This window comes from Aethalodelphis obliquidens, unplaced genomic scaffold (genome assembly GCF_003676395.1).
Source record: "Aethalodelphis obliquidens isolate GAN/ISIS:26980383/991018 unplaced genomic scaffold, ASM367639v1 scaffold36, whole genome shotgun sequence".
Lineage (NCBI taxonomy): Eukaryota > Metazoa > Chordata > Mammalia > Artiodactyla > Delphinidae > Aethalodelphis > Aethalodelphis obliquidens.
The window spans coordinates 1,709,595-1,722,908 of record NW_020837980.1 but is presented as its reverse complement, the minus strand read 5'-3'; the positions used below and the strand labels follow the sequence as shown (position 1 = coordinate 1,722,908).

Genomic DNA, 13,314 nt, shown 5'->3' with positions numbered 1-13,314 from the left:
TTTATATTTCTCTTTTGCAAGGTTTGAAATAAATATAGACTTTTTAATATTGCTTTGTTTTATCAGCTAGCCATATGATATTCCTCAGGACAGCAAATGGAAAGCTGGGTGAAAGTTTTTGTCTAATCTGTAATCACTGAAAAGTCTACAAATGCTCCTGCTCCTTAGCAAGACATGCTCTGATTCTACATTGTGGAAGACAGTTTTAATGCTTGTCCCCAAAGTATGATAAACTATGCACAGTTGTCATTTATATGAAAGCAGAGCCAGATGTTTTTAAAGATTTGTCACCAAGTCATATTTTTGCATTGTCTACCCTGAAATTTTTTTATGTGTTTCAACAATTCTGTCTGCATCGTTCCCTGGAAATTTTTAATGAATAATGATTGTCTCTGACTATAAAGGATATAAATAAATAATGGGATTTGCTGTGTTAAACACTGATGTTAAGTTAAGGCTGAAGTGTCTGGTGACATAAATTAGCAGATTACATCCCTGAGTAGCTGGAAATTGTTATTGTCTTATCTGTGGGTACTTTCAGAGAAACTCATGTGATATGTTTGGCAAAAAGGGATGAGATAGCAACTCTATGTGTTGATTATAAAATGCTAAAAGTTTTTCACAGCTATCCATTTTTACTAGTGCCAATGTACCATTAAATTCATCATTACGTTTTTGAAAATATTTCAGCTTTTCCTAACTACTGTTTATATTCATGCAAATGTTTCTATCTCATTGTTTTTCTTTATATAATGTTCCTATCTTAAAATTTTTCTTATTTTTTTCTTAAATTCTTTACTGTATATGTCTGTTTTTTCAGTTTATGTGTATAGGCATCCATAGGTCTACTTAAGTGTTCCAGTTATTACTGCGAGGAGAATGTATTTTGATGCTTCTTTCCATTAACTCTTCTGTTAATTCACTAACACACTATTAGTCATTTTGTAGATTTAGTGAGGAATAATTTAGTATTGATGTTATTTGGCATATTTTAAATAATGGCAATTATAATTATTTTCAAGATTTATACATCAAAGTCTTAAAATTATTGAAGAATAATCAGTCACCTGATATCACTAAATTAGCTTTAAAATCTTTATCAGAGAGTATTTTCTCTTTCTTATTCCTTTTGTTAGGAAGATATTGTTATGATGACAGGAATGTCTAAATTGTACTCTTTCTGCCTCAAGTGGATCCATCACACAATGACATTAATAATGTAACTAATAAACAAGTCTAATGATCCTTTAGGGAAGGCAAAGTCAGTATATTAGCAGGTTTTTTGTATCACATGCAAATTCCCGAAGGAAACTACTGTGGGGAAACAAAGAATTATAAAGCAGTGTTCTCTCTGCTGTCAACTGCATAGCGTGACTGAGGAATTTAGATACACTGCAAGAAACGCAGTGGTCAAAAGCTGTGTACGAGAAATGCTGAAGGAGATGAGATAAGTGCTAACCGAGTTTAGGGGAAGCAGACACTTCCTTCTTGGGTGGTCAGGAGTAAAGACTGAAACTTGTTAGTTCTGAATACTCCAAGAGAAGAGAAGAGCATTTTAGATGAACGTAATAATAGGAGCAAAGACTTGTTGAAATGATCTTATTATATGGTCTATTTGGTCTTTTTAATTTCATTGTTGTTAATTGCAAGGACTTTGTTTCTTGAAGCTGAAAATCTCAAGGTCATCTTGACTCCTCCCTTTAGCGCTCATGTCTTATCGATGACCAGTTCCTGTTCACGGATGTGAAAGAGGATGCTTTCACAAACATCCTCTCACCTGATCTGCAAGATTTATATTTAATGTCCTCACTTAACAGAAAAGCTGAGACTCAGAATGGTGAAGTCACTTCTTCAATGTCCCTCAGCTACTGGTTGGTGGAGCAGGGATCTAAACATTAAGATCTCTCTGATGGACCTAAATCTTATGCTGACATGGAGGAAAGTTGAAGAGCACAGAAGAAAGGGAATAGAGAATAATGAGGAAGGCAAAGAGACCATAAAAAAATTGCTGCAGAAACATCATTGGCAAATGGAAGGAAATTGTGATGTACACATTATCCAGTCCCATGAATTATTGTGTAAAACCCTCACTTAAGCCCTGAGTGTGTGCATAAGTATGTCAGTAATTAATTGTGGAGAGCACCTTTGTGCTATTATCCACAAATATTCAGAATTTCTGAGTTGGGAAACAAAAAAACGTTATGCAATTTTTCTGTCTCCACCTCAGTGCATAGTACATAAAAACGTATATTTTCTACTAACATAATTACTCAAATTTCACATTCTATTGTCAATTTGGTTTCTTCCAAGACTGATTTGACTACTTTAACTTCACTCTAAAATGATTTTTGCCAAAAAGAAAGTCTGCTGAAATTCGAGTACAGATTTTCAGTTAGAATTTGTGCTTCTGTATTCCTTTTCCGGTGGGTTTCCTTAAATTAAAACATATTTATTTATTTCAACCCTTGGCCTGCTTAGAGTTGAGAAGAATCAAGGTCATAATTATCACATTTTCTGACCTGAGAGAGAAAATAAAAGGAAGAGGAAGTTAATATGGTAGATGACAGAATAGAATCTAAAAGATGCATCAGGTAGGAAGAGGCGAAACATTTTAGAGATTAACATAACGTTAAAAGTATATAAAACAGGGCTTCCCTGGTGGCGCAGTGGTTGAGAGTCCGCCTGCCGATGTAGGGGACATGGGTTCATGTCCCGGTCTGGGAAGATCCCACATGCCGCGGAGCGGCTAGACCCGTGAGCCATGGCTGCTGAGCCTGCGCGTCCGGACCCTGTGTTCCGCAACGGGAGAGGCCACAACAGTGAGAGGCCCGCATATCGCAAAAAAAAAAAAAAAAAAAAAAAGGTACATAAAATATTGCATTGAAATTCCAGACACCGTAAGTACAGGATGGAGGAAACATGACTTGACAGCACCATCTTTAAGCAAAGTGAGCCCATATGAGATAGCAGTGTGATGTGGCTGCCCAAAAATGCCACACAAGCTTCTGCTCTTTTAGTAGAATCAGGATGTCTCAGATGAGCAGGACTCTGCCACCCCTGTCCAGCTGCCACATCTTATCACTCATGGTTTCCTCTCTGAGCACCTCATTTTTAGAAGGTTGTACACAGACTGGAGCATGGTTAGAGAGCAAAGATGTGGGTGTGAGAAGTTGAGATCGTGTCCTGTGAGGAAGAACTTGGATTATTTGGCCTGAGGAAAACTCAGGGGACAGAAATCGTTTTCATGGGAACGTGTGAAGCACTTGATGGAGTTTATGGTCATGAAGGAAGGAGATGTGGTATGGAAAATAAGACATCACGAAATGGTTAGGATGCATTAGTTCTCAAGTCAGGAAAACCAGGGGCTGGGGCACAGGCCATTCTGTAGAAGACTGTTAGCCACAGAGAGCTGCTGCTTTGCCCTCCTCAGAACATCCAGGCACCAAGGAAGCCACCCCTGCAGCAGCACACTGTCCTCTTCAACTCCCTCCACTGCCATCTGAGCCATGTGTGGAGCCCAAAACGTAGAAGTGTTCCTGGCCCCCCCCCATGAGGCTCTCCCCCCATCCCAATCAGTCACCAGTGGGCCCATGCAGTCACTAAGGCACTGACTTTTAGAAAATGGGCTAGTTTTCTAAATTGCATCGAAAAGTTTAAAAATAGTAGACGCCTGAGGAAAAACCATATGACAAGACTTTCTCTTCCTGCCAATGAAATTCATTAATTTCAGCCACCTCTTCATAGAAACTGGATATTATCCCCATTCCTGCACCTTTTATCTTGCTTTGTGTTTTTGAGGTGACTAGTTGCCTTCAAATTACGGTCAACTGTCTGATGAAGTTCTTATGTTTCTTTGACAATATGTGTCTGATAGTTTCTAGAGGTAGCTGGCATCAATTCGAGAGACAAACAGAGTAGTGAGTAGAAAATAGGCCTTAGCATTGGAAAAGTTTAACTTTAAATCTTTGCTCTGCCACTTCTTACCTGGTGATCATGTATTAACTTAATCGGTGAATGTTTGTGGAGACCGTACTGTGATGCCAAGCTCTGTATTTGTTTTTGGTGGGAGAGATCATGAAAAATGTCAAAGAAAAAACTAGTCTCAGAATACATGAGATTTTAATATAGTCCCATAGATCAAAAATACTTATTTTCCTTATGATAGGAATAGTGCAAATAACAACTCCAGAGTGTTGCTGAGACTTGAAACTAATATAAAGTTCCTAGGAGAAATTACATCACGTTGATTCACCAAATAATTTCCTTCCTTCTTTCTCACCAGATAATTTCCTTCCTTCTTTCTCCCCTTTCCTACCTTCCTTTCTACTGGAGGCCTTTGTTTAGGGAGGAATGTCAAATAACTTCCTGTGTATACCAGGACATATAGATGTGTTAAACAATAATATCCCTTATTCACCTCTGCCCTTGAGGCACTAACAATCTCTTGAGTTCTGTGACATTTCTCAGGCCTATGGCCTTATAATATAAATGTACAGTGTTATCTAATTCAGTTCTGAGCATTTCAAATAAACACTTTAATTTTATAAGATATTTTATTACTATTAGTAGAGGCCATAAAGAGTTTATAGTTGCTAAGAAGTTCTTTTGCTAATTTGCTCATTTGTTTTCTAGATGTACAACCTAGATGTCACAACCTCCAGGAAGCATTTCCTGACTACTTAGATTAGTGAATTGTTTCTGCTCTGAGATCCCTACATTTCCCTATCATGGGAAGCATTGCAGTGAGGTGTCTTAAAATCTAATTCAGCCCTCGGATCATACAATCCTGGATTCAAATTCCAGCTCCACCTCTTAGTGAACTTTGGCAAGTTACTTAACCTAGGTCCCCCTTTCCTCATTCACAAATTGGGATTAATAAAGCAAGGTTAAAGGAGAGCACACATAGTAAGTGCCTGCACAGTGCCTGGCACATGGTGAGAAGTGAATGAGTGCTCAGTGCTCCCACCACCACATCTCATCATCATCACCATTACCATCATCATCGCCATGACACTTTGTTGAATATGCTTGTCTTTCTCAATTGACCAGGGACCATGTCTTCTGTTTTCCTTTTATCTCTACCACCTCACACAGTTTTAGACACATAATTGGAGTTTAGTAACTTGCTTGCTGAATGGTTGAAACAAATTCTGGTGGCCCCAGATGACAGCAGTGGCTTCTGGTGTTCTGAGATGCCTCCTCCTTAAGTCACATACTTCTCATCTTTTATGCCCTCAAAAGCAATGAGATGAGGCCTAGTTCCTTCAAGAATGAGTCTACCAGAGTAGATCCTACAAAGAACAGGTAAGATCATGTAAAGCCCACAGCATCTCATAGCTGGAAGGGACTTTCTCAATCTCTCAACCCACCCCTTTCATTTTACAAAGTACCTGCTAAATACACATGGGTTAGCCAAGTCCATGACTGGAAGACTGTTGATCACAGAAGAGGAATTTAGAAGACAATTGAGTCAGAGCGATTAGCTATTTTTCAAATTTCTTTTTTTTTTTACTCTTTCACCATCTTATCTATGGAATTTGTTTTTATTCTTTAAGGATAACACTTAGCTAAGTACTTATAAATAATAAATGCAAAGTAATAATAATAGTTAACCAGAGGTGATATAACTAAAGAGGGAAAAACTGATATTCACTACAAATGTAAGAAATATCCACGACGTGTTAAACACTTCATTAAGAGAGTCCATTGTGGTCCTGCTCACCTGTTGTCTAAATTTCATCACAAAGCATATTTCAAATGAACAATAATCTGTGACTACATTAGCAAAAAGAAAAAAAATCTAATGTGAGAGATGGAAAAGAATTTAGGCCATCTAAAAACTCTAATTACTCTAATTCTGGGGCTTGCCATTCCACAGAGGTCAGAACTTTGCTATAGAACAGCTTTATTTATACCTTCCTGGCAATAGGAAAGACAGGCCAGATTCCCAAGTGTTCACATTCATTTGTATTCGTTGCATTTACTCAAATATAACAGAAGAGGGCAGCACACATCTGGTTAACTTAAACATGTCTGGTGGCCACATCAAAATAGTTGTCTAAATTTGTCCAACAATTCCTAAATTATCCCTTAGCACAGCCGTTGAAAAAGGTGAAAAGAGCATAAAGGAATTCATCCTTTAAGACTCCTGAGTTTCTACAAAAGGGAATCATTGAGCTAATCAAGCTGCAAAATGGAAAAACAAAGACTTAAATAAAAAATAGAAAGTATTCTCCAAAGCTAAGAAAATGGAAATATTTTTTACATTTGAAAGACTTTTACTGAGTATGATAATCTGAACACCAGCTACTCAACGAATCAGATCTTGCTCCTCTGAAAAAAAAAAAAAATTAATAAGTTACTCTGCAACAAAGGCCACCTTATAAAAGGGTCTCTGTCTTCAGTGATGGTCTCTTGAATTAACTTAAATCAAGCCTATCTTATATTCTACTTTGCATCACAGACAACTTTAGTGTGTTTGCAATGTCTTATACAAAAGCATGAGCAATTTTCATGAATTTTGGTATTCTGGAGTTATACAAGCAGGTTTTGTTACAATAGAGAACATGTTGGCTTTAGAACAAGTGATGCTTAGATTCAAGCCTTTGAACGTAAATTTCAGTAGAGGCTCATTAATTCGACTTTAAATCCAGAATTTGTGGTAATTTGGCTTAAATATTACATATATAACATATAGGGAAAGAGGTTTGCTAAGCAAATACATAGTCTAAGCAGTTAGCAAGAGGAAATGCTGCAATTATTTAAGAATAATTGAATTTTTAATTTTAACTTTTTTGCAAAATCTTTTTTGCAGAAGTATAATGTATGCATTTCTAACTAGCTTCGCAGGTGATCCTAGTACATCAGCCTGATACCAGTAAACAGACTGCTCTTTGATTATTTTAGAACACCCAGCACATGGTCTTTCTTGGAGTAGATGAGTAACATAACTGATCAGCTAAAGCCTGAACTTTTACTAGCTAGTGCTTTGTCAACCTAGTGTGAGCTATACTATATGATTTCTTTTTTTTTTTTATTGTATGATTTTAAAATGACAAAAATAAAAGTAGATTTCCCATTCAGGTTAGCTTTCTCTGTCAGTTACTGACAATTTAATATATATAAAATAAACATTCTAAGATTTCTAACAATTCTTGCTTTTGATAAATAAAACCTATTTTCAGAAAACTGTAAAGATGATTTCCTTCTCTAATATCCTACTATTAATCATGGAAAAGTTTGTATTGCATGCTTTTCTCAATGTACCTATGGGATTGACAATATGCCAGTGTGTCCGACGATGCGTACCATTTTGGAATAGCAAATCTAACTGCTGAGCAAGTAATTACCATCATGTTCAGGTTCAGAACTTGAAGATCTTTCATTATGTTAATAGATCCCTTATTTTTAGATGTAGCTAAATACCAAATATGAATGGCCACGTATGTCCTAAGGTACTTGAGAACTCTCAGGACTAATTTTGTGTCACTAATTTTTAAATACTGTATTTAATTAAGGAAAAAGCCTTGTCTTTTCTATTGGCATCATTCAGGGGAAAAAAAAAAGCTTAATCCAGATGTTTCTGTGTGAATGCACATTCCTCACTAAATCTCTCAGGCAGCTGCTTAAGTTATTGTTACTAACACATTGCTCTGTTGTCTCTTCGTATACGTGTCTAATTTATCAGTTTCTTATAGATTGTCAGCAGCCTGCTGCCTCCGTACCGCCACAGCGCTCACAACTAGCCGGGGGGCAAGACTGCCCGACTCTCAGGTAAATTCTGATGTCCTCACTCTTCCCACATCTATGGAACTGCACATCAGTTCCATAGACCCCCAAGCTCTCCTTTCCCACATCATGACTGCCTATACATAATTATACTTGCCACATTTTATTTCAATTATGGGCTACACAGACACATACTGGACTCCTGAAGTCCACACATGCCCACTGAAAATGCAAGAGAGCTAGAGTTCATTTTACTGGCCACTGGCACGTAGCCTAAGGCGGCCTTCAGCTCCCCTGTGTGGTTAAATACTTGGTTAGCCCAGTGTTTCATTACCGTCCAAAATATAAACCTGGAATTGCTTGTCTTTTGTCCTCAGAATGTATTTCCCAGGCAAACAATTAGGAAGGATATAAAGCATATCTGATGTCTGTTCCAAGACAACTTTATGAAAGTGTTTCTGTTTTCTGTCCACTCAGTACCCTCAATGAAACTGAAATTGAAAGGTAGAGAAAACCTTGTAATTGGCATTCAAAAAAAGAATATTTGCAGTGATAGTGCCTTTTATGTAAGATTAACTGAAGAATTTTAAAGGCAGATCTACATACTCCCTGGATGCTAAACTGGAGAGTTTGCTAAACAATTTCTTTTCCAGTGAAAGCTTTGCAAATCCATTATGAACTTACCTTTATGGTAAATTCCACAGGCGAACTTCCACACATCATCAGAGCACCCCATCAGGACCTAATCATTTTCTTGAAATCCTTCATCTCCAGTTATTTGGCCTCCAATGGTGTCTAGTTTTTATAGTCTGGCTGTGGCTGTTATAGCCTGCTTGTTGTTCTCTCCTTATTTTAATATAACTGTTGTTCTTCTCCCAGGGCAAGGCTTCTGTTGAGTAAGGGCAGGCCCAGACATACTTCCATGTATGTCTGAGGAGTAGGTGTCAGTAGCAGGCTGCATGTGGTCATGGGTTAGAGCTGAGAGCTGGGGAGCCGCAAGTGCTCGCTGGAAACACAGCAGCAGCCAGAGCCCCAGTGATGACTTGGTCTCTCAAGTGGTTGTGCAGCCAGCTATTTAAGTGGGACATCAAGTGAGCAGGAGAAGTTATGCGATTAAATAGGCTCCAAGCCAGCATCTTCCAACTGATGTCTCAGCCTGCTGTTCCCACCACTTCCAGCAACAGGTTTTTACTTCAGGAATGTTCTTCATTAGCATACAAACGCCTTTAGTAATTTCAGTCATTAAGTAACTGAATATAATTATAAATGTTCAAACCCATTTCAGTGGGATCCTACGTGTGTAATGTAGAAGGACGTGGGCTCTTAGCCTGCAGTCCGTTTTCCACAAAGTGCCCCCACCCCACCCAGGGCCTGGGGCAGTGCCAGGCGCGCAACAGAAGTTCAGGGAGTGAATGAGCTCTGGAATCACATTACTGGGTTTGAATCGTGCCTCGCCTCTGACACCTACTAACTGCGTAATCTTGGGAAGTTGCTTTTGCTGGCTAAGATTTCGTTTCCTTACTTGTAAAGTGAGAAAGAGAACGGCTACTGGGAGGATTCAGCAAGGCACAGGCCTGGGCCACAGTGTGCTCTCAATAGCTGTTACTACCACTAACCGTTCTTAGTACCTAACCATTCCTTAAGACAGAAATCTGCTGTCTCTCATAACCTCTCTAATTTGAGAAGGCTACTGTATTAAGTGTTTCAATTAGATAAGAAATGGAAAGGCTAATGAGGAATCTTTTTAAGTTTAATAATTTATTTCACCTTGCTTTTTTTTTTTTGAGAACCAGTTTGACTAAATGATTGAACTTATTATGATTAAATGATTATGATTATTATGATTAAATTATTTGACTAGAACTTATCAAATACAGTATTTACATTCAAGAAGTGATTCCTCAAACTGTAAACCAAAAATATGCTTCTGTCACACAATATACACAGTGCAATTGTATTTTATGCAAATTAAAAATAGTAATTAATATGAAATATTTATAATCTATCACTTTAAGAAATCTGAAATAATAAAAAAAAATTTATTTATCATGAAATGACACAATGTGTTGGGCCGAGGTATAACCCATGTTTAAGCCATTACTACACACTTCAGCTGGTCAAACAGAAATGCTTGCCTTCCTTTATCAAGAAGAGTATTGAACTCCATGGGTCTTCAAACACTTATGCCTCTTGTACGATGTGACCACCCTGTGCTACTTGCTGTAACTTATGCTGAATAACATGTTTAGTCCCCTAAAAAGAAACTCATTCTAAATCATGCAGATTTAACAGAAAGAAACTCCATTAGGTCTGTGGGAAAGTCTATCTGCTGCTCTATTTCCCGGGCCATCTGACTCTTTCTGGAGGGTGGAGGAAGAATCCTGTCATGCAGTATTTTCTTAGTCCTTGTGTTGAACCTCTAGCTCTCCCATGTTTACCTATCACATTTTAAAATAGATAGGAAAAATCATTTTTATCACTGCTTGTCCTAACTAGTGCAGAATAGCATATCTCCATTTAAACTAAATTTATAGCAGTTCAAAGAGTAAGGGAAGTAAGGGTGACCCCAAGCTGAGCAGTATTGTACGTAATTATGATTCTGTATTAAAACTCAAGAGATATACATAGTATACCAAAGATAAAAATTGTTTAGTGCTCATTTTTAATGACTTGAATAATAGTGTTAGTTTTTTTAAAATTATGATTAAATTAATAAATAACAATAATAAACCTTGAATAGCTTTCTTACGTAACACTCCTGGCAGAAATTATTCTATGGTTTCAAAGTATAAAGGAAAAAAGCAGAGTTTTAGAAAAATGCCAATCTTTTTCAATTAAAAAAAAATACCTATAGTGTGATTTTCCCCCTACTAGTCACATTTTAAGAGGTCTGAACCCAAATCTGTTTTGTAGTATTACTTTAGGAAATTCAATGATTTTGCATCCTTATTCTCCAATACTTTTCAGCAAGACGTTGATGAGCCTGAGTGTCTCTGTGTTCGTTTAAACTGGAGGCTCTCAGACGTGGTCATTTTCGAAGTCTGCATTATATACTTGCTCTTCTGTCATATTTACACTACCAAGCTAAAGCAGGTAGGGGGAGCCCTTAGAGCAGATCAACAGGCAAATTAGTTCTCCTATTGAATCTACCAGAGAACTGTAGAATCCTCTAAAACCTTGGTCCAGCATGTCCGTGTCCCCAGGAACTTCTTTGAAATGCAGATTCTCAGGTCACACCCCAGACCTATTGAATCAGAATCACTCCCGGTGATTGCTATGCAATCATTAAAGTTCGAAAAGAACTGATCTAAAGAAATCTTGCAACTAACCCAGAGACCTAGGGGAATGAGACTGTGTGAAGAAATTGAAAAGAGTGATTGCTGGGGAGGCGTTCACATACTATTTCCCCAGTGCATTTCATTTTTCTTTTGGGGGGCATTTTTTTGAAAAATCTGCAGTTGTCTTGGCATGCTTTAGATTTAAGCCATTTTCTATGCAAAATTCCTGTGAAAAGAATGTCTGTTGAACCCTTACAACTGTGTCTAGCCCCTTGTAAATGCATTTCTGGCTGACATGCTTGTTTCTCATTTGCAGTCCTGACATAGCTCTGCCCGATGAGCAGCCACATTCCAGCTCTCAGTGCGCCCCTCTACACTGTCTCTCCAAGCCTCCTTACCCCTAGTCTTCATCTCCCGTGGACGAATACCTGGGGTGAACGTTTTGTAGCCACACACAGGATACTGCCCAAGATCCAGCGCGTGTTTTCTTCTCGGTGGTTAGATGTTTGATTGAATTCATGGCCATCATTTTGCAAGATGAGAGGAAGTTGGGAAGAATAACACAAAGCACAGACGCCGGTGTGATAAAACACTTTATGGTTTCTCTAAGTCACAGATAAACTTCTGCAATCAAATGGCTACAGTTCAGTTAAATCAAAATAAATGAAACAGGAAATATGTATCTCAGATGGCTGGCTTTACCTCGATAGCTTAAGAGAGACCTCAGACAATGTAAAATACATATATTGTAAAATCATCTTTCCTTACACTTCAAATTCAGCTACAGAAGTTGATTCTAGTTTTTTGGTCATTGATATTTACTTTGTACTTTATTTGCCACATGATTTATGTCTATAAAAATCATTTCTATGAGAGATGAACTTCATTTATTTTAAAATACACATAATTTGCTCAATTAAGTATGATTTTAATTTAGTCTGAAATCTGGAATTGGCCAGACTGTGGTCATTTTTCTTGCACAAAGTGATAAATGAGGTGCATCGGAATGTTAACAATAACTGTATTTTGCTGCTACACTGATATTGTTTATGCACTTACTTTCTAATCGGTAGCTCATTGTCTGCTGTTTTTTCTGTTTTGTTTTTTTTTTTAACTAGAATTCTTCACTGGACATTATTAAGTAAATCTAAAGAAGAGACTATGTTATGATTCATTGACTTATTCAACTTTTGATGGCATCTTTAATTTTTTTTAAATTGCAGACAAGTAGATGCACTGGTGCTGCTCCTTTGTGTGTGTATATGTGTGTGTGATAATGTTAAAGAAGGATAAATAACGTGAAGGGAAAAAAATGGTGTGTTTATTTAATGACCAGAATTTTTTTTACTTCTCCCCAATTCAGGGTCTACTATGAGTATTTCTTGTTACAAGATATCAAGTATAAATGGGAAAAATATATGCATATGTAAGTTAGCCTTTGGTTAATTAATTTACCCAGAAAGTGTTCAAATTCTGATTAAAATTGTATGTTCTGTTGTTGTTAGGTTTTTTTCATAATGCATCTTCCTTGCCAAAAAAACAACAGGTAATAAACCTTAGCTCACTGTCTACTTTTGACAAACACTCAGGTGCCTACAATCATTATGTTATATTGAGACAATACATGTTCCTAGTTAATTTACAGATTCTGCTGAGTAACTTTTATGACTTAATTTAAGGCAGTGGATTTTCACAGCAAAATTAATTTTGCACATAATCTGACAAACAAGGAAAACAGCTAATTGAGCTGAAAGGTCTAACACTCTTGGGCTCCTTATATCAAGTGCTGCCCACACACCTGCTCCTATCCCTCATTCCTTGTCTAGTCAGGTAGCCTTAACTTGTTTAAAACCATACCGGTTTGACCTTTTCGTGTAATGATATCTGTAACTTCTCTTTAAAACAAAACAATCCTCACTATTAACACAAAAGGTAGTTAACAATGCAGGGCTCTAACAATGGCGATCCAGTAGGAGCCACTCAGCTTACTTAGTGGAAGCGGTGGAACACTAGTAGAGTGGCCCATCAAAGGTGGCAGCCAGTCGGCAAGTCGTAAAGCACAGAGCAGGAGCTCTCATCAATCGTACACCTATTAAGTAGTGGTCACTGTTACCAAAGCAACCAAGGGATTTTGAATTCCTCATATGAGTGCTATTTTCAACAGTGTCATTTATTATGCAACTTGCAGTAGTTGGAAATCTTCACCAAAATAGGGATTCAGGTTAAAATACGGAAAAAGAAACAAAACAAATCTTCATAAAGCCCTGATCATGGCCACCTAAACTTCTGCTCTTTCCACTTGCATTGC

The 13,314-nt window shown here is 37.5% G+C and overlaps 1 protein-coding gene across 4 annotated transcripts in view; it reads left to right on the top strand.

Annotated features, from left to right (window-relative positions):
- BICD1 (BICD cargo adaptor 1) overlaps positions 1-11,815 on the top strand; it is a 208,056-nt gene extending 196,241 nt beyond the window's left edge. For 2 of the 4 annotated variants that reach the window (XM_027129283.1, XM_027129281.1), the window contains 2 exons: positions 7,698-7,773; positions 11,323-11,410. In XM_027129283.1, the coding sequence (XP_026985084.1) occupies positions 7,698-7,745 (48 nt within the window). In that variant the 3' untranslated portion in view covers positions 7,746-7,773; positions 11,323-11,410. Of the gene's footprint in view, positions 1-7,687; positions 7,774-11,322 lie in introns of all 4 variants that reach the window. The other 2 variants (XM_027129280.1, XM_027129282.1) reach the window with 2 other exon arrangements.
- Positions 11,816-13,314: the final 1,499 nt, after the last annotated feature.